Consider the following 20384-nt stretch of genomic DNA (forward strand, 5'->3'; position numbering starts at 1 on the left):
TGGAAGGCGTCCCCCTGACGGACCGGCCCAGATCTGCCACACTGGAGCTAAGCGCACCCAGCAGACCCTTTCTCGCTCCAGAGCACCTGTCTTTCAAGCCCCTGGTGTCACAGCAAAGTCCCTCTTGCACATCAGAACACAGACACACCGCCTCTTGTCTTTGGCCACTTCCCGCGGCAGCCCTGACCTCCTCGGGGGAGGAAGCCGGGCTTGGAAAGGAGACAGGAAAGACACAGCAGCTACCACGGCCCCAGGCCTGACCTCCGGGCCCGTTCTGTCCTGCCCCGACCCTGGTCACTCAGGATGGCGGAGGGACACCGGAGCCAGGGCGCCGGGCGTCCCTCTAACCCTGCGACTCCCAGCAGTGCTGCCGTCATTCACTCAGCAAACGCTGCCGAGCAGCCCCCGGCGCCCTTTGCTAGAAGCATGAAGGCAGGCGGCTCACCTGCTCTCTCAGAGGTAACGGCGCAGAGCAGGGCCAGCGCACTACAGGAGGCTCAGCCCGGCGCCTCAGGGCTCCGCTCCCCTGGGGCCGGAGGCCTGCAGAGCCCAGCCCTCCCCTGAAGGGAGCCGGCCAAGCGTCCCTGCAGGCGGTGCTGGGAGCAGAGAGGAAACGTGGGACCCGCTGGTCTGCGGAGGCTGTGAGGCCTGGAAGATGCTCAGAGCAGCCGCTGTGCACCTGGCAGTCAGCAGAGTGCCCGGCGGCTCTGGGCTGCCCCAGGCCGCAGTCCGCAACTGTCGCCCAGTTCCCGGGAAATGAGAGAATTTGGGTAATAAAATAAAGTCTAACCTGTTTTTTTTCCTTTGTGCTTAGTCTAGTTTCACTCGCTCACAGGACGCCACGTGCAGACGCCTCACACCGGGCACCTCAGGTCAGAGCTCCTCCTGGGAAATGGCCGCCGGCAGAGACGCCGCGGGAGCACAGATCCCGCGATCTGCGCCAGCGCCGCGAGAACTACAGGAACCTATAAAGCAGCGCCGCACCAGCCTTTCAGGGAGAGCGTGTACCGGGGCGTGAGCTGACCCCTTCCATTCTTAGGTCGAAGGATAAAGCTTTCCTTTGCTTCTGAACTGAACTCGCTCTCATTTTGCCGGCTCCCGTGACTCGGGGCAGGAGGACCCTTCCCGGGGACCAACTCGAAAAGGTCGGTAACACTGACAGCGCACGGGCTTCTCGTCTGGCATCAGTTGGCAGCGACACCATCCTGCAGAAAACCACAGGCCCCAAGCACAAGGAGGCGGCTGCGGGGAAGGGTGGGAACATTCTAGAAGGTCCAGGAGCTGTTCCTGCAGGCCAAGTCAGCCTGGATCCAAAGATGCCTGCACACAGCCCTCTTTCAACCCACCTGAGAACGTGGGCCTTTCAGGTTTAAAATATCATTTGCCAAACACTGTGAGTCAAAATAGATACAGTCCATCTTCAGAAACACGGCAATACACACCAAGAACTTTAAAAATGTTTATTGCTTTGGACCCACCCGGAAATTCGCACTTTTGGAATTCTATCCCGAGTAAATAACAGGATATGTAGGCAACATTTTGGTCATGAAGATATTCATCCCAGTGTGATTTATAATAGGAAAAAAACAGTAAACAATCTAAACCCCTAACTTCAGGGAAATCGTTACAGAACACCGTGGTGCCTCCCTGGATGTACCTCCCATGAATATATTAGAATGAGGTTTAGGGAAAAAAATGTTAGACAGTAGGAAAACAATACCTAATAATACCTAGAATACTTATTTAAATATTAAAATATTTCAAAATCAAAAATGATTTGATATAAAAGCAATATACAAAATGATACATGGTCACGGTTATATTAAAAGTAGGTAAGGAACGAAAGACAAAGGAAACCGACCAACACTCTCTCCAGATAGGAGATTACGGAGCTTTTACAGCACTTGTCTGTACGTTTACGTATCTTCTAATGTTCTGTAATGCCCTGAGTTATTTTCTAATCAGAAGAAGGGAATCGCCCCCATCTTCCTACCAGCGAGAAAACATCGCTGCGCCCTCTTCTGCCTCCTTGCTGGTGAGACCTAAAGCCTGGCTACACCTGACGCCTTCCGGCCTTGCTCTGCGCCCAGCGGCCACTGTGGCTGAGAAGACACTTCAAGACCAGGAGCTGGCGCAGGCTTTCGGGTGCACTCCCGCTCTCCTAGGCGGGGCTGTCTTGAGGAGATGCAGGCTGGAAACCTGAACACAGATGCCAGGCCTCTTTGGAAAAATCCAAAGGCTGAATTTGGGATTCAGTTTGCCATGGGCCCCCCCGACCCCGCACTGCATACCCAGCTTCCTTCACTCAATTATGGTACTCCCCTGACCCCAGAAAGCATTTGCACTTGTGAGCCCCACAGGAAGACTTGAAACTCCTAAGTTATGGACACCCATTTTTCCTGCTTTATGAAGGAAGACAATGCAATAGGAAAGAATGAACTTTATGAGCAGAAACATGCAATGGTGAGGAACAGTGGCTCTTGGCCTCTGGTTCTAGGTGTCCCAAGGCCCAGCAGCATCTCCATCCGTCCTGCAGTTCAACTGCTCCACCAAATCTTGCATTTCATGAGCTTAATTGCGAACTGGGCCTGAATCTGCCACCTTACCTGCTACCCTCAATCCCTACCGGTGATACTGTTTTTAACTGCTGTCTTAGTCGATGTTCATTGACTGTTGTGTTGGTCATGTCCGCCATCTAGCTTCTTTGTCCATCCAAGCTGAACCCCGAGAAGACGCATACAAGTTGGCCCCGGGTTCATCAAAAGAGATTTGGAAGTATAGTTCACTCCTGAAGAAACACTTCATCTCTCCCTCAACATGGAAGAATATTTTCTAGTAAGTATATTTCTAGACCAACAGGATTTAACTGTCATGTTGTAAAAAACAAAATTATATACGTGACTAGATTACAGTAAAGTGCAGTGAGTAATCTGTTAGTAATGATTTGCTTTTATATAAATCAGATTGAACCCATTTGGACTTTAAATGTGGTTTCTTAGGAAGGAATGAAGGTCTTACAGAGAGGACAAAGAAGGTAACTGCACACAACTCGAAGGACTGTTTGCAATATAACTGCTACCAATAATAGACATCCCAGCAGAATGTTCTGGAGTCCAGAGTTTAGCCCATGACCAATAACACACTTTGTTGTTATTATTGGGATAATGGGAATCTAAGTGTATATAAAATACACCTCATGATCCCCTTCAAGAAAGACTATCTACTGCACCAAACTGAGCCCCTTTTGTAGGTCTCATGCTCACCAATACTAGCAATTGTCATATACTTCCTGTTTGCTTTGCGTTGTTTGCTCTCTTTTCTTTTCCTCTAGGTAAGCTCAATTGATCCTGAAGGTCTGATTCTTTCCCCTGCCTAGTGAAATCTGCTGTTGAGCCCTCTAGTGAATTTTCCACTCATTATATTTTTTTACTCCCAAATTCCTGTTTATTAATTTATCTTTATTGATATTCTCTATTTGGTGAGACAGTGTTCTCACACTTTAATTCTCTAGACATGCTTTACTTTAACTCTGTGCTTAATTAAAACAGCTGACTTAAAGTCTCTGTCTAGTAAGTCCAACGTCTGCACATCCTTAGGAACAGTTTCTATGGATTGCTTTTGTTTCCTGTGTATGGACCATATTCTCTTTTCTTTTTCTTTTTTTGCATGTTTCAAAATATTTTGTTGAAAACTGGGTATTCTAAGCAATATAATGTAACAACTCTGGAAATCAGATTCTCTCCCCTCCCCAAGGTTTCCTTTTATTTTTGTTGCTGTTCGTTTCATGATTTATCTGAACTGATTCTGTAAAGGCACATGTGACCACTGAAGTCTCTGCAGAGATAGCTTAGTGGTCAGCTAGTGATAAGACAGGCATTTCCTAAGCCTCTAGGCCCAGCAAGTCTCCCAGTGTGTGCTGAGGGGCCCAGCACTGGACAACTCTGCCTAAGCCTTCACTTCCTGCCGTGGGGAGCCTGGAGGTTGGCCCAATGAGAGCTCAGGGCCTTCCCAGGGCTTTCCCGAGCATGTCACAGCCTTGGGCACGTGACTCCTCTACCTGTGCGTGTGGCGTTCTAGAAGAGCAGGATGTTTTGGGGCTTCTCAAAGCTGCCCTGGATGCCCATTCCCCAGTTTTTCCCTTTCAGCTTTTTGGCTAGCCTGTTGTTTGTCCTAAGCATTATTCACTGCCTCAGGCAGCTGTGAAGTTAAACAACTGCCTCTACATGTTTTTGAGAAATGCCCTGGGGAGAAGACTTTTTGCACTGGATGAACTCTGAGCTCCAAGTCAGGTCAAATGAAGACAGCTTTGCAAGTGGGGTCTTCCAGAGAACCTCCAGGCAAGTCAAACAGTCTGAGACTTTTATATATTCAATATTTCTATTATAACTAAGTCACAAAAATCACTTCATGAATTTGCTACTGTATTCAACCTCAATCCATGGAGCTTCACAAACCAGTTAGCCAAATCTCAGGATTCAATTGAAAAGTTCATTCATTTTTCCATCAAAACCCTTTTTGTATTATTGATTAGACAATCCAATAGTTTTTCTCTTGGAATTGATACTTCATTTTGTTTCAGTGTACCTATTTTCTTTTCATATCTGTATCTTCCGTTTCAAAGTTTCCTTTACTTGTTTATGTTATGCAAACATAAACAAATGTTGTGTCTCTCCAAAATTCACGTTATAAAGCCTTACCCCCCTACCCCCACAATGTGATGATTTTAGGAGGTAGGGCCTTTCGGAGGTAATTAGGGTTAGATGAGGTTATAAGAGTGGAAGTCATGAGGATTTAGAGCCCTTGTAAGAGTCCCAAGAGAGCTTGCTTCCTCTGCTCTGCAGCAGTCTGCCACAAGGGGTCGGCAGTCTGCAACGTGCAAGAGGGCTCTCACCACAACCCAGGCGTGCTGGCGCCCTGACCTCCCAGCCTCCAGAACTATGAGAAATAAATTTCTGTTGTTTGGAAGTCACCCAGTCTGTGGTGTTCTGTTATAGAAGCCTAACCAGACTACAGTAATTTACAAGTATTGTTCAATCATTACATTACGATTGAACATTACGTTACAGATCATGTTCAGTCATTCCAGAGTCCACTGAAATAATGTCAGCTCTAATAATTATGACATTTTCCTCATAAAGCTAAAATATTGATATTTCCATTAAAACATCTTTTATTAAAGCCAACAAACACTCTTAAAGTTATATTCTTCGATGGCTAACTCTGCACTTCAGCTTCTATCACAGTGAACACACAGAACTTCCTGATTTCCAAACTGCTTCTGCTGCTCTCGCACTTAAAGCTGTCCATCAAGGTGCAATTTCCAGTACTTAATTTGCAGTTCTTCCTGATATTTATTTGATGCATGGTAAGAAATACAATTTATTGAGAAAAACATGAGAATTACTTAACTTAAATCTTGTATTGCTTTATCCAAAATTAAATTTGATCACTTAGTGACAAATTAAAATATCCAAATTTTTTTCTAAACTTTTGGCTGAAACTCCAGACTCTTCCTACCATTATTACACTGGCACTTTTTGTACAAAATCCGATGACCTTTTCAAAGTTGTAAAATATTGCAATGATATTTTTACAAAAGTATCTTTCCATTGTATATATATATATTTCCCACCAACAAAGCTCAATACACTGTATTAAATGCAGCTCCCAGTGTCATAAGATCAACAAAAACCATTATCTTCAAAATACTGAAATTTGTATTTTAAGCAAACTATTAAAACACTTTTATGTGAAGCAAATGAAACTTCCTTGAAGATGATTTAAAATGCACTGCTTTGTTTTCCAAAAAGTTTTCTCATTAGATACATCTGTTTTGTAACAAGTTAGTCCATAGTACCCACCCCCATATCAATACAATTCCTTTAGAAGTTCTATTAAATATTTTCATGGAAATGCTCAATTATACAGTGCTAAAAATTTCGACAGTTCCTCTGTATCTTTTTGACTGCTTTATCCTCACTATGATGACATTTTGGGAGTTTTAAGTTTCCAAATGTTTAATATATGAAACTGATTATATTTTATATTTCTTCCTCATTAATGACCACAAATTTTTTTTTCACTTGAACCATACGTTTTAACAGCATCCTGATGAAATATACATGTTTAGCACTTCGCTCTTTTTTTTTTTTGCGGTACGCGGGCCTCTCACCGCTGTGGCCTCTCCCGTTGTGGAGCACAGGCTCCGGACGCGCAGGCCCAGCGGCCATGGCTCACGGGCCCAGCCACTCTGCGGCATGTGGGATCCTCCCGGACTGGGGCACGAACCCGTGTCCCCTGCATCGGCAGGCGGACTCTCAACCACTGCGCCACCAGGGAAGCCCAGCACTTTGATCTTTTAACACATAACTTTTGAGCACTATTTGCAGCCAAAAATTTGTCATTAGCACTAACACAAATTCCTGGTTGAAAAACATCGTCATTTTTCACTCCAGAAATACAGATTTTATGTAATAAAATGTATTTAATACAAGTTTTATTTTGTGCAGATTCTTGCACAGTATCAGAACAAGTTCCAGGCTGGGACTCACTACTACTGTAATTCCTTCTTTGTTTTGCAGATTAACAAGACTCACATTTATTATATATGAAACTATTAAAAATTTATCCAGATTTTGTTGCCTCTTCACTTTAGTATTTGTTCTTAAAATTTATAATAAAATCTTAAGTGTATAAGTATAAATACACTGCACGCCTGCTACTGTAATTCAAAAGAATTACACTATGCTAACAAAGTTATTTTTAGTGATTCTCCTAAAGCAATTTGTTTTGTTAACACATGCAACTTAGCCACCGTTGCTTCAGTGACACAAGATGTTCCTCAGATGTGGCTACAACAGAAGGCCCTTTTTCTATGGTACTAACGTCCTGAGGCTGTCAGTACAAACCCGAGTTTATACGAGAATTTACATTAGCTAATTGTGACTGTACAGTTACTATGATACTATTTACCATGAAGCATTTCAATATTTTCACCATCAGTATCGTGCAGGGTGCATATGGGCTAAACAGCTCTGATCTACCTGCTGAATTGAGTCCAAGGGCTGCCAGTTTCAGCTTCTGGTCAAAACTCCAGAAGAGATTAAGAACGGGTCCTGGATGGCAAGATGGGGCTGCATCTCAGAAGCAGCCCTGTGACAGTAGTCGTGCTTACTTTCTTTTTATGTGAGGAATGCATATCCAGCGATGCCACACCTGGGTCACTTCACTGAAGTTCCTGCCCGCCTCCTGCAGTCATTTGAATTTTCCACCCATAGGTTAGGTTTGAACAAAAGGACTTCCCGTCTTAGAAAAAATCCTGAGGCAAAGATTTACAAATCCTGGCTACCTGCTAGAAATGGAAGGGAAAGGAAAAACAGAAACAGCAATCCCTAAATTAATACTGCACAAAGCATCTGGCCACATGGGCATCTCCAACTCCGACTGGTACAGCTCCAGACTGCGATCCACGAACCTCCCCTAACCCCAGGCAGCGGCGCCCACCTCCTCTAGATGCTGACAGCACGAGGTCTCTTCCCTTAGATTACCTATCACGTGCCACCCGTGATCACACGTGCCTCGGAAATAAACTTCAAAAGCCCCGTCTGGCACCCCTCGCCCCACCCACCGGCCCCAAGAACGTTAAGTCTTATCCCTCCCCTTCACACAGCCCCGGATCCAGCCAAGCAGGAATCCTCTCGCCAGAGATCTCGGGCAGGCACAGCGCCTGCCGTGCTCGCAACAGTTCCTCCCCCGGGACGTCTCCTCCGGGAGGCCTCCCTGGACTCCCCGGGCCTCCTGACCACGACCTCATCCCCTCCCCCTGTCGGCGGTGCCAGCGCCCCGACCGGCCCCAGGTTCGCTCAAGGACCCCAAAAAGGGGTGTCCGTCGGCCCCGCGCCGCGCACCTGCTGGGCTCCGGGCACCGAGGTGGCGCCGGGACAGGCCGGCCCCAAGGCGCTCAGTGTCTACACCTGCGCAACAAGTTACCGGTGCCGTGAAAGGAACTGGGCGAAGCCTGCGTCCCACTCAGCTTCCCCGCCCTGCGCTCGCGGCTCAGTCTGCGCAGGCGCATAACCCCGTCCCGGCGTGCCCCGCGCCCCTCCCGCCCCGCCCCGCCCCGCTTCTCCGGCCCTCCCTCCGACAGGCCGCGCGGCCCCGCTGCAGGCCGGGAGTTGTGGTCTAGGCGTGGGCGGCGCGCGCGGCTGAAGCGCGTGGCAGGAAGCGGAAGCGGAAGCGGCCGCCGGGGCGCTAGCACTGACGTGTCTCTCGGCGAGGCGCGGCGCTCCAGAGCGGGACGGGCGGCCTCGGAGCCGCGGTCGGAGCGTAGCGGAGCCGGAGCTGGAGCCCGACCCGGAGGCGAGCAGCCGCCGCCATGGCGAGTGAGTCCCTCGGGGCAGCCCGGACGCGGCCGGCGCGGGCGGGACCTCGCTCCTCCGGCCGTGAAGCCCACCCGGCCCGCGCCCCTGCCCCACCTGGCCCCGCGGACGGCTTCCCGGGGCGGCGCGGCGTCCTCCAGCCCTAACTTTACTCTTGTCTCTTCCCCCCAAAGTCAAGTTTCTGGAAGTCATCAAGCCCTTCTGTGTCATCCTGCCCGAAATTCAGAAGCCGGAGCGGAAGGTGAGTCCGGGGAAGGATTGGGGAAACTGCCTGCACCCCGTTAAAGTGGCCCCAACACGCCGAGTGGACGCTTCCTTCCCCCGAGAGTGGTCCGGGTGGCCTGCTTGGTGGGAGCCTCCACCGAGCCGCCGAGCTTCGATGGGAGCATCCTCCGTGGAAGTTACTCGGGCGGGCAGAGCCTCGGGTTTGCTCTGTCCCGAGGTGGATCCCGGCCTGAGTGAGTAACGCCTCGAGAGCCTCAGGTACTCAGGTTGGGCGCCCCCTTCCCGCTGCAGCTCCCGCAGAAGCTGATCGTGGGCGGGTCCTTCTTCTAGGAGATGCTTTTTGGATCCAGCTGCTACCAGGAGCTAAGAGCAGTCACTTTACTCTGTACGGTCGAGTTTGTGCCTTTTCCGTGGGCCGTCACCTTGCTGAGAAAAAGGGCATTTTGTGACCCCTGCTTTTACAGCAGGTGCATTAAAACATGGAAAGGTAGAGATGTAGAGCTGTGTTGAATCTTTTATCAGAATTTCTGCTGCTGCACAGTTTCAGGCCGAGACAGTGTTGCCGGTGTAAGTCAGTCTATGAAACCGTGAAGAAAAGTTTCATTGGGTTCTTACAGAGAATTAATAGGAATACGTTTCTGTCCTCACGTTCTTTGCATCTGCCCCACATACGTGCTGCCTTTGACGGGCTAATATGCAAAGTTGTGTGTGTGTGTGCCCTCAGTGTGGTAGAAATGGCGGGGCTCTGGAGGCAGGCGCGCCTGGGACCCACCCACCCTTCACACAGCCTCTTGATAGCTGTGTGACCTTGGCCTTGTAACTGAGCGTGGTGCATGAAGCAGTGGCAGGATGTGCAGGGTACAGCAGTGGCTCCAGAAGGGATTAACCCTGGAAGACATGATGTCTGGTGGCGGCCTTGAAGGAGGAATAGAAGTGTCCTTGAAGGGAGGGAAAGGAATTCTAGGGTAAGAAATACAGTGTGCGCTAAGGCAGAGAAAACCAGTTGAGGTGGGGCGGGGGGTGTTAGATGTGCTTCACTGTTGATAGACTGGAAAGGATGGGTGGGGAGCAGTGGGAGCCCTAGGAGCCGGACAGATTAGAAAACTGCTGTGGGGTAGGGTAGAGGGTGAGAGCGGTGGAGGGGCTTCTGCTGTCGAGAGTGAACTATGGGACTGGCCTAGGAGATGGAGGTGGATGGCAGGCTGGTAAGAGGTAGAGTGACAAGACTTGGATAAACAGTTTTGGATGTTTTGCTGTTGAATTTGGCTGCATCCAGGAGAGGAGACTTGGTTATTTAAAAATGAGGAGTCTTGTAAAAATTGTCCACTCTTTTCCCATAAAGAGTCATTTCCATACAAGTTTGTTGTGTTACTGGTCAGCCTGACGTGGTGTTGCCCTCCTTGGCCTCCTGATTTCTTGGTGGGATCAGATGACCAGAGGACGGGTTCTGTGAATTCACCCCAACTTCGCGTAGAGTATCTGTGCCTTTGTGTGCTTGTCTTGTTGAGGCCTGTCTACAGTGGTCAACATGGAGGCACTGCGGCCCCATGCTGACCACAGAGCCAGGACTTCGACTCCATGCTCATTCAGATTGCAGCTTAAAAGAGTGTTTTTTAAGAACACGATTTTGTCCATTTAGTACCGTTGCTCACAAGGTATTTCCATGTTAAGATCCTTAGTCCACACAATAATTGCTGTGTGTTTTTTTAAGCCCTTTAAAGCCATTCTTGCTGTGCAGGCAGCAGGTGCTAGTGAAGACACTTAGGTTTTAGAGCAGAGGAGCCTTGGGCAGGTGGTCTCAACTTCCCTAAAGATGCTCATTGGTCATCATAAGATGACTCTGAATAGTCACCTATCCTAAAGTTAAACAGATGCTACTAGTAGTTAGTGAGTAGGTTGAACACGCAGCTCTCTTTCACTCTTCTAGTGTTTATTACATTCTTTTACCCTAAATCCATGGAGAATACACAAAGAAACAATCACAGATTGCACATTAGTTGACTCCAGAATAGCAAGATTTTGTCAGGTACAAAACCTTTTCAAATGAGAAGTCATTGCTCGTGTGTTGTAAAGGGGGGTGTGATTTGGGAATCCCTTTCTATTGCAACATTCTTTGATCTTGGGTCTGATCCTAAACTGTTCATGCTGATGGTTAAGAGCACAGGCTTTGGAGTCAAACCCATTACAGCTGTGGGATTTGGGACAAATTACTTAGCTTTTCTAAGATTCAGTTTTCTTGTTGGAAAATAATAAGATAATGTTCCGTGGTGTGAGGATTAAGTGAGATGATGCACATGAAGGTCTCTGCATCTGTGCCTTGTGCGTAGAAAGCACGCAATACATGTACTTACGCTTGGTGCGTGGTTTGGAGTGTTGAGGGCTCCTCTGGTGAGCAGAGAAAGGGGTCTGATCAGAGGCTGTTTCTGTTAATTTACTTATGAAGATAACTTGTTGCCTTAATTGGCTCTGTTTTTCTGTAGATTCAGTTTAAGGAGAAAGTGTTATGGACCGCCATCACCCTCTTCATCTTCTTGGTGTGCTGCCAGGTGAGCGCGCGTTTGGTGTTCCAGTGTCGGGGTGGGGGTGTGAGGGGCCGGAGACAAGTGTGCAGGCTGCTCTCTGCTTGTTTCCAGATCCCTCTGTTTGGAATCATGTCTTCAGACTCAGCCGACCCTTTCTATTGGATGAGAGTGATCCTCGCCTCTAACAGAGGTAGGACTGGCCCTCTGCATCCCCTGTACGGTGTGGGCTTCACTGGCCTCCTTCAGTTAAAGTACAGGCCTTGGCTTTACAAAGGGTTCAGAGCGTGCTGTGCTGAAACACAGCCTTAGTAAAAGCCAGCTTCAGCACCCAGGCACGTCGTCCTATTCAGAATTGCTCTGAATGCAGTACAAAACCTGTAACAGCAAGATAAGTCTACATCATAGAGAATTTCTTAAAACATGGAAAAACCAGAATGCTTTTTAAACAGCTGAAATGATGACATTTCTACCTGTCTCCTGTTTTGATAACGTTCTTTAGAATATGTAATTTGTTTCTCAGCTGCGTCTTTTCCATATCTACAGGTTACATATACATGTGCAAAAAAAATAAATATATAACAGTGTATTGTATACTCCAACCAGTTACCTCCTTGGGGTGAGGCGGGATTTTGAATGCTTATGCTGATAACTGCTTTTGATTAACTCATTTTTAAAATACGTTTCAAATTAAGTTCCAAATCAGTTGGAAGTATAGCCCATTTTAGCATAATGGAAATAGAGGTTTATTCACAACTAGATAGAATTGTACTGGCCTCCTTTCCAGAGTCTGGAAATTATTTGAGTGTTATCCTTTTTTATTAACTGATGAAGAGACGAACCTTTCTTATCTCTGTACAACAGCATGAATCTGTTTACGGCGAATTTAAATGCAGCGATCAGTTTAAATGCCATGTGATTCCCTAAACAGAATAAGATGTTACCGGGCAGGCTGAACAGAATGAATTGAATTACCCTCTGATTGCTGATATTGGGGGGTTATTCTCTGGATTAAATACTGCTGGCAAACTGAAACACTGGGTTTGTATCAGGGGCACACGGTCCAGTTTCGCTCATTCATTTTCTTAATAATGTCTTGCTTCTCCATGCTAACTTCGGTTGTACTTTGCCTCCCCCTTTCCTTAAGGCACATTGATGGAGCTGGGTATCTCTCCCATTGTCACCTCCGGCCTCATCATGCAGCTCTTGGCTGGCGCCAAAATAATTGAAGTTGGTGATACCCCAAAAGACCGAGCCCTCTTCAACGGAGCCCAAAAGTGTAAGTGAGATTTTGAATGATGTTCAGATGTCTGTAGTTGAGAATTTGAATTTGCTGCAAAGTTTGGGGCATCAGAAGTCCTTTTGGTTTTCGGGGGAGGGGGTTGTAACCTCCGTGGCCCGCCAGCCCTGCCTGGCCTGGCTCTGTGGCCTGTGTTAGCCAGAGAGCATTTGGGGCCGCTGGACAAGGCAGGGGACAGGTGTCGTGCCCCGAGGCTGCGTGGTCCAGGGAGGTCGCCTTCCACCGCCACAGTTTCCTTAGCACTTAGAAGGAGATAATGTCTCCTTCAGAGCTGTTGGAAGAATTCATTTGAATAATGTGTGTAAAACATCATTCAGTGCCTGGCATGTAGTAGTTACCTGGCAAGGGTTGTATTTCTTTTTTCTGGGAGTTTAAAAGGATTCACCTTAGGGGAAGGATGGTCCTCTCAACTTAGCTCTGCCAATTACCAGCTCTGTGACTTTGGGGCAATGTTAGATGACAGTTCTTATGTCCCAGTTTCTTCATCTATAAAAATGGGGATAATAATGATACTTGCACAGTAGTAAATAATAAGCGGCACTGGTAACAATGACCAGTCATCAGAATTCACCAAGTTCAGCCTGACTGTGAACTGACATATATTAATTAGGAAGTGATATTTGCAGTTTCCTACCCAGTCATATTTTCTTCCATACCAGCATGTTTTACACATCTTAAGTTAGTAGGTTAAAGAGTTGAGTAAGGAAGAGTAATCTAATTTAAACTTGTCAGTTTCAGACACAAATCAGGATTTTTAAATATATATATGTGTTATTTGTCAGAAGTAAAAATCAGCTGTTTCCTCTTTGGTCTTGGACAATTTTTTTAGCTTTTCTCTGCTGTTTTTTCTGCCTTAAGAATTCAGTCTTATTGAGCACTTCTTAAGAAGTCAAATAGGGACTATATTTGACAGGCACTTTGGAGTAAAATTTTATTTTTTTGGCAAACTAAGCAGAAAAGCCGAAATGGAAGCCCAGTCCCATACTAAGAGATCCATCTAGCATCGTGGACTCGGTAAACATGAGTCGATTCCATTGTGCATGACAATGAAGTGCATGAATGATACAGGATACAAGACCATCTACTAAAAAGAGAACGTCCCGTAGGAGAGCTTTGTGGCAGGAGAAGTGGGCTAAGTGATTTGGTGGCACTGTGAGTTCTTTCCTTAATTAACACGTTAAACAAACTGGGAAGGGATTACTTTATCCCAGCTAGTGTTCTGTGCCCTGGACTCAGACCTGAAGCACAAGCCTGTCAGGTGGCCTGGGCAAGTGGTTCTCCCAGAACCCGAGCTACCTGATGACCTGAGCATGGGGGCTACAGGTTGGGGTGCCTCTGAGTGTTGTCTTCAGCAGCTGTCATAAGAAGCAGGTCTGTCATGCTTCAACTCTTTCCCTCCTCCCATCACCGAAGGGAAGTGAATTTAGGAGGAGGTGGAATTAAAGAGCTCACGCGCTTTTGTTGCACACATTTCAGTTATTGTGTATTATTGTCACTCTGACCGTGCGGTGGTTGAGTGTTTCCTGGACGAGCCCCTTGGAGGCAGGGTCAGTCGTCTTCACCTTTGTTCTCCCAGTGCCCGGCACGGAGCTGGTGCCTGGGAAGTGTTTCCGCTACGACCGTGTGGTGGCCCAGCCTGAGAACAGTTTTCTTCTCATTTCTAGTGTTTGGCATGATCATTACCATCGGCCAGTCCATCGTGTATGTGATGACAGGGATGTACGGAGACCCTTCTGAAATGGGTGCTGGGATCTGCCTGTTGATCACCATACAGGTAAGGTTAGGCCAGCACCCCCTTCCGAGGCGCCCTCACACCCACACTTGCCAAACAACAGATCTGAATCGAGCGTAACAGGAACTCTTTCTGAGAAGAAGCCCGAGCCCTGTGTTTGCCCTTCTGAATTCACAGAGGAGCCTCCACCAGCCAGTGTCCCCTCAGCCTTCAGGGCCCTCAGCAGAGAAGCCAGTTCCTGGGGAGGGACAGCACCACGCCGAGGGGAGCAGCAGTGCGTCTCTGCGTTTCCTTACCTCTGTTTTTTAACATTCACAGCTCTTTGTTGCTGGCCTAATTGTCCTGCTTTTGGATGAACTTCTGCAAAAGGGGTACGGCCTGGGCTCTGGGATCTCCCTCTTCATTGCCACAAACATCTGCGAGACCATCGTGTGGAAGGCGTTCAGCCCCACCACTGTCAACACCGGCCGAGGTGAGACCCTGGGGACAGGGTCCCATCGGTACATCTCTTCTGATTTTTCTCCGTGCATCTGTAAAGTGTTTTAAAACACAGGTTTATGCTCATGATGGTATGTAACTTGCATTTTTCACCTTAAGAGTATGTCGTAGACGTTCGCCCTGCCAGAGTACGTTATCCTGCCTCACTTTTCTGAGCTCAGCGTGGATTTCACTGCAAAGATGAAGCAGGTTCTTTCAACACGCCTTCCTCTGGTGGACGTCTAGGTTGTTTCCAGCCTTTGCTGTTATTACAGCAGTGAGATGGTGAACATCCTCATATGTTCATCTTTACATGTTTTGACAGTTGCTCTCGAATAAGTTTCTAAAAATGAAATCACTGAACCAAAACACTTGGTCATGTAAAGGGCAACTTTGTAAAAGAAGCAGGAACTTTGGTGCTCATGAGCCGGGTTCAGATGCTGACTGTGCCCTTGGTTGCCAGGATTCAATGAGAAATAACATGAAATTGTGTGATGCCTGGCTCACAGTAGATGCTTGGCGAATGTGCGTATTCTATCTTAATGCCCACAAAGAGTACCAAGGAAATCTTGTTACAGAGGATGTTTTTAATGAAAAGTTCTAAACATTCAGGGACGTATGACTTACTAAATATAACATAACTAAATATGTTATTCACTCAAAAGAGTCCCATGAGAAATATTCACGCACATTTGATTTTTCTTTGAAGTGAATGCTGGAAACAGAGGCCCTGACCTGCAGAGACCACATAATCTCGTTAGTGAGACTAAAAATAGGTCCCCAGACCAAAGAAGGCCATTCTTGCTCTTTTCCTTGGGCCTCTGTCGAGCTCGCTCTGCTTCCTGGCCGTGTTTTCCTGGCTCTGTTGCTGGCCTGCATCCCTGGGCACCCTCTTGTAGTAGGGCGTGAACTCCACTAGAGATCGGCTGTGTGGTAGGCGCACGTGTTGTCCTTCCTGCTTGGCCGTCGATGTGAGGAGCAGAGAGCCCAAGCCCACCTTGTCCGGGCAGCCAACACCCCAGAGCTGGGGGGCTGTGCTGCCCGGGAGTCCCCAGGGACGTGGGTTAGGCAGCTCTGAGCCCCTCCTCAGGCAGGACCCCTTCGGCTGGAGGTGAGCAGACCCTGCTCTTAGGACTTTGCAGTTGATTGTTCCACACGTCTGGTGGCCATTGACTCACAAGCCAAAAAAATAAGATCGGTTAATTCAAAGAGGCAGAATAGCCTATTTCTGCAGGTTGAAATCTCTACAGAAGAAACAAACGAGGGCTGAGAGCCCTCACTGTGTCCCTGTGGTTATAGGAGCAGGCACTGTGAGTCACAGAACTAATTCCATCGCCTCTCGGTTTTGGCCACTAGGAAGCTTAGAGCCAAATTGAGTTGCTTGTTCCTTTACCTTCTCCTGTAACAGGAATGGAGTTTGAGGGCGCCATCATTGCACTGTTCCACCTGCTGGCCACACGCACAGACAAGGTCCGAGCCCTTCGCGAGGCGTTCTACCGCCAGAATCTCCCCAACCTCATGAATCTGATCGCCACCATCTTTGTCTTTGCTGTGGTCATCTACTTCCAGGTGCGTTCAGATCCAACCCTGGGGAGTTTTGACGTCTGCATTTAAGGTTCAGAAGGCCTTGATGTGCGTGTCCCAGGTCCACACCCCAGCGGTGGTGTGACCCATCGTATCGCACTGAAATGATGAAATGGCATTTGAAGGAGCAGGTTCCATGGCATCACGGGCACTTGGCTGAACTAACACAGTTGAGGCAGATAAAACGTTTCTGAAACCATGTTCCTTTGGGTTGGGACTGTCAGCAAATAGAGAAGATTTTTTTTCAAGGTCTTATAGCTCAAGAGAAGTGAAAAGTAATCAAAGCCTAAGACCTCACTGCTGTCTTGCCCAAAGTTTGTAGGTGCTTTTAGGCAGTATCCTCATCCTCCTGAGACCTCTTACCTTTCACGTTGTGAGTCTGTGTAACTTGCTTCTGAATAAGAGACCTGAACTGCCCGTTGCTTTTCTGTAGTTGGATTGGTCTTTGTATTCTCTGATCAGCCGCTTTGTATCCTGACATTTATTGAAAAGAAAAGAAGGGAAAGCAGTTGAGAAAGCAGTTTAATGCTTGTGAAGAGGTATTTCTACCACCACGTGCTGAGGCCCGAACACATCTGTTCCTTCAGCCAAGACTGTTAGTCCGATGCCTGGTGAATGACAGGCTAACTCTTCCCGGGCTTGGGCTCGGATCGTTAAGATTTTATTTTAAATCTTCTATATTCTGAACTCTGTTCTAGGCACTGGGGGATTGTAAAAAGTACATAAAGGAAACCGTTTCTCTTCTCCAGGGGTTTCAGAGGGAGCGGTTATGTTCATGGGAAAGTAGAAGAGCCTAGGTTTTCTGTAATGACAAAGAACACCCTGAAGGTGGCCGTGCTGGCTGTGAGGCGAGGGCGTGGAGGCCCTGTCTGGCCTCGGTCGGGGCACGGGGTCAGGGCACGGGGAGGGCGCTGGAGCGCCCGTCGGAACTTCCGGCGTATTCCCCGTAGATGTGGCTGTCACGTGGTGGGCTTTGTTTGTTTTTGACAGAAACACTGTGCTGTGCTCAGGGGCATTTTAAGCCAGCCTGTCGGGACCCTTCTGTCGGTGTGCCCCCAAGTACAGTGCTGGCTGGGGAGGGGGTGTGAGGCCCTGGGCGCCGCCGCTCGGGGCAGCTCCCTGGGGGCACGCCTGGCACGTGGCTGGACTGAGGCAGTGAGGGTGTTTGGCTCTGTTGGCTTCTCAGGGCTTCCGTGTGGACCTGCCCATCAAGTCGGCCCGCTACCGAGGCCAGTACAACACCTACCCCATCAAGCTCTTCTACACCTCCAACATCCCCATCATCCTGCAGTCCGCCCTCGTATCCAACCTCTACGTCATCTCCCAGATGCTGTCCGCCCGCTTCAGTGGCAACCTGCTGGTCAGCCTGCTGGGCACCTGGTCGGTAAGTACAGCGGCTTCAGAAGCCAGATGTTTCGCCCAGAGATGCTTTCGAATTGTGCCTATTACAAGCTCACGGGAAGGTTTCTTTCCGGTAAGAAGCCTGCACTGTGGGCACTTGGGCAAAGCTGTTCTTTCCCACCTGCTGAGAAGTGTCTTTGCCCTGCTGCTGAGGTGGGGAACGGCACTCACAGGCTCTCGCGAATCCTCCCAGGACACCTCTTCTGGCGGCCCAGCACGCGCCTATCCCGTTGGCGGCCTTTGCTATTACCTGTCTCCTCCCGAGTCTTTCGGCTCCGTCTTGGAAGACCCCGTCCATGCCGTCGTGTACATAGTGTTCATGCTGGGCTCCTGCGCCTTCTTCTCCAAGACGTGGATTGAAGTCTCGGGCTCCTCTGCCAAAGACGTGAGTGTGAGCGACCGCTTCTGGGGGGGGCCAGCTGGGGACCGGCATTTCCCTCCTGCAAGTGGCATCAGGGCTTTCGTCCTGTCCCCCCTCCTGGGATGGTGGCCTGTGAACGCACGCAGCGCTTTGTCCTCATTAGGGCCGGTTCCAGAGCGTTCGTGGCCGTGGACGGAACCCAGGGTAAATGAATCCATGCTCTCCTGCGAAGCAGCAGCCAAACTAAAACTAGACTTTCTCATCTGAAGTCTTTGTGGCAGTTTTAAAGCTACCTTCACCACTGTTGTTAGGGTGCTGGGGCGGGGAGTCTGTGGCTGGTACCACCGTGAACTGTCTACCTGGCCCTCAACTCCACGTCTGAACTTGAACGTTGTCCTTGATGGGCATCACGCAGGTTGCAAAGCAGCTGAAGGAGCAGCAGATGGTGATGAGGGGCCACCGAGAGACGTCCATGGTCCACGAACTCAACCGGTGAGTGCTGGCTGGCTGACACATTTCCCCGGGCCTTCCAGCATCAACGAGCTTGCTAATAAGGCTCATCGATGCTGGACAGAGCAAATGAGCGCACGCGGCACCTCTCCTCAGAGGCAGCCACACCGGGGGAGACAGAGCGTGTGTCCAGGTGGCCGCCCGGGGGCAGCTGCTGAGGCGGCTGACCGCGTGGGACCTCGCCGTCCTCCTGCGGGGGCCCTCCAGGAGGAGGCGGGCAGCGTCAGGCTTCTGCAGGGGTGTCCGAGTTCAGGTGAGCCTAGGGAGGCTGGCAGAGAGCGCAGGGAGGGCTCAGTATTCGGAAGGTCAGTGCTGGAGGCTGAGACCCACCGGTCGGGGTGGGGGGGCGGGGCGGACATCGCGAGTCTGGGCAGAGGTGCTGGGGGCCAGGTGGGGCAGTAACCTGGGGACACAGGAGAGGCCGCCGGCACTTGGTGACCCGCTGGGGGAAGGTGGGGGTGAGGAGAGCACTGCAGCCTGCAGGCCTCTCCCCTCACAGTGGGGCTGCCTCTTGGGCAGCTGGGTTGGCCGTAGTGAGTGTCTTATTTAGACTTTTAAGCCAACTTATTTCAACTCATTTTTCCACCATTGCTGGATGAACGTGAATGGTTTCCTGTAGAAGTCTGTTTACAGGATCAGGTTTTGTAATCAGGACCAGGTCTGTCCTGGGGACCATAGCTCGCTCGCCTCCACCGCAAGTCAGTATGGCAAATGCCAGATCATTTTCAGATCCCTATCAGAGATGCTGGGCAATTTTGTTCTTTCCCTTAAGAATTCTCTGAAGCTGAGAGAATTTATAGTGCTGTTCAGTAGAAATATAATGCAAGATGCATGTGAAATTTTAAGCATTCTGGTAGCCACGTTAAAAAAGTAAAAAGATACGCCTAAAATGAACAAAATGTTATATGTCCATTATCTCTTAATAAAAAAGAAAGCAAAAAGAAGCAGGTGAAATTAATTTTAAGAATACATTGTATTTAACCCAATATATCCAGACTCTCATTTCAAATTGACATAAGAAAAGTCATAATGAGATATTTTATGTTCCTGTCTTCAAAATCTCGTGTGATGTTTTCAACACCTGCTTTGGACTGGTCCCATTTCACTAGCCACATGTGACTCGTGTGGCCACTTACTGGACAGCAAGCCTTAGTCTAGACCATTAAGGTGTGAGTAGACGAGACTTTATGGGGGCCACAGAGTGACCCCTAAAGGAGTCCGGTTCCTAACTCAGAGGTAAGACAGGTCAACTGCCCGGCCCTTCCTGTAGCCTGGGGGAGGGAGGCCAGGCTGGAGGGATCTGCTGGCGGCACGTGGCTGACTCGTCTCCCTCCCCAGGTACATCCCCACGGCCGCGGCCTTCGGTGGGCTTTGCATCGGGGCCCTCTCCGTGCTGGCTGACTTCCTGGGTGCCATTGGGTCTGGAACCGGGATCCTGCTTGCGGTTACCATCATCTACCAGTACTTTGAAATCTTCGTCAAGGAGCAGAGTGAGGTCGGCAGCATGGGAGCCCTTCTGTTCTGAGCCGTGGCCCCTGGACCAGGCAGAGGCGGCGTGCTCCACGATGGCCAAGAAGGGAACAAGGAAGCCACGCTGTGGGCGCTGTCTCGGGGGTGCTGCTGTGGCCTGAGGACTTTGGTTTAATAACCTGTTTGAATTTCCCATTCTTTCATTCCACTTTCTAAAGTGCTAGAAATTTTTCAATTTGCAATTTTGCTTTTCATTCTGGCATTGGCAACAGAACTGTAGAAGTGAGGTCTTACCCAGCTGACCGCCAGAAGTGACTGTCCCCGGTGTCCACGTCACTTTTGTGTTAACCTTTGCACCTCTCAGTGCTGTCGGCGACTGCAGTGGTCTCAGCTGCTCCCCCCCGAAGGGAATGTCTTGTTGGTTAGA

The 20384-nt window shown here is 49.0% G+C and overlaps 1 protein-coding gene and 1 long non-coding RNA gene across 3 annotated transcripts; one reads left to right on the top strand and one right to left on the bottom strand.

Moving 5' to 3' along the window:
• Positions 1-1446: 1446 nt before the first annotated feature.
• LOC132526726 (uncharacterized) lies at positions 1447-8055 on the bottom strand. Of its 2 annotated transcripts, none has more exons than XR_009542667.1 (4): positions 7908-8055; positions 7175-7348; positions 5258-5344; positions 1447-2807 (listed from the first exon to the last, which is right to left on the bottom strand). It is a non-coding gene; the product is annotated as an uncharacterized LOC132526726 (long non-coding RNA). The 2 variants fall into 2 exon arrangements; XR_009542666.1 differs by having other exon boundaries at positions 7044-7348.
• A 174-nt stretch (positions 8056-8229) lies between these two features.
• On the top strand, positions 8230-20188 carry SEC61A1 (SEC61 translocon subunit alpha 1). Its single transcript, XM_060160999.1, has 12 exons — positions 8230-8381; positions 8552-8619; positions 11084-11149; positions 11237-11315; positions 12270-12401; positions 14087-14196; positions 14473-14626; positions 16040-16200; positions 17402-17599; positions 17810-18001; positions 18393-18469; positions 19826-20188. The coding sequence occupies exons 1-12, from the start codon at positions 8375-8377 to the stop codon at positions 20010-20012; spliced, it is 1431 nt and encodes a 476-aa protein (XP_060016982.1). The 5' UTR covers positions 8230-8374; the 3' UTR covers positions 20013-20188.
• Positions 20189-20384: the final 196 nt, after the last annotated feature.

Source organism: Lagenorhynchus albirostris, chromosome 10 (assembly GCF_949774975.1).
Source record: "Lagenorhynchus albirostris chromosome 10, mLagAlb1.1, whole genome shotgun sequence".
NCBI lineage: Eukaryota > Metazoa > Chordata > Mammalia > Artiodactyla > Delphinidae > Lagenorhynchus > Lagenorhynchus albirostris.

What these genes read in the sequence shown, in the direction of transcription:
- SEC61A1 (XM_060160999.1), top strand. An exon ending in TCTTCTTGGTGTGCTGCCAG is followed by an intron (nt 11,150 to 11,236) that starts GTGAGCGCGCGT and finishes GCTTGTTTCCAG; the next exon opens with ATCCCTCTGTTTGGAATCAT. An exon ending in CACTGTCAACACCGGCCGAG is followed by an intron (nt 14,627 to 16,039) that starts GTGAGACCCTGG and finishes CTCCTGTAACAG; the next exon opens with GAATGGAGTTTGAGGGCGCC.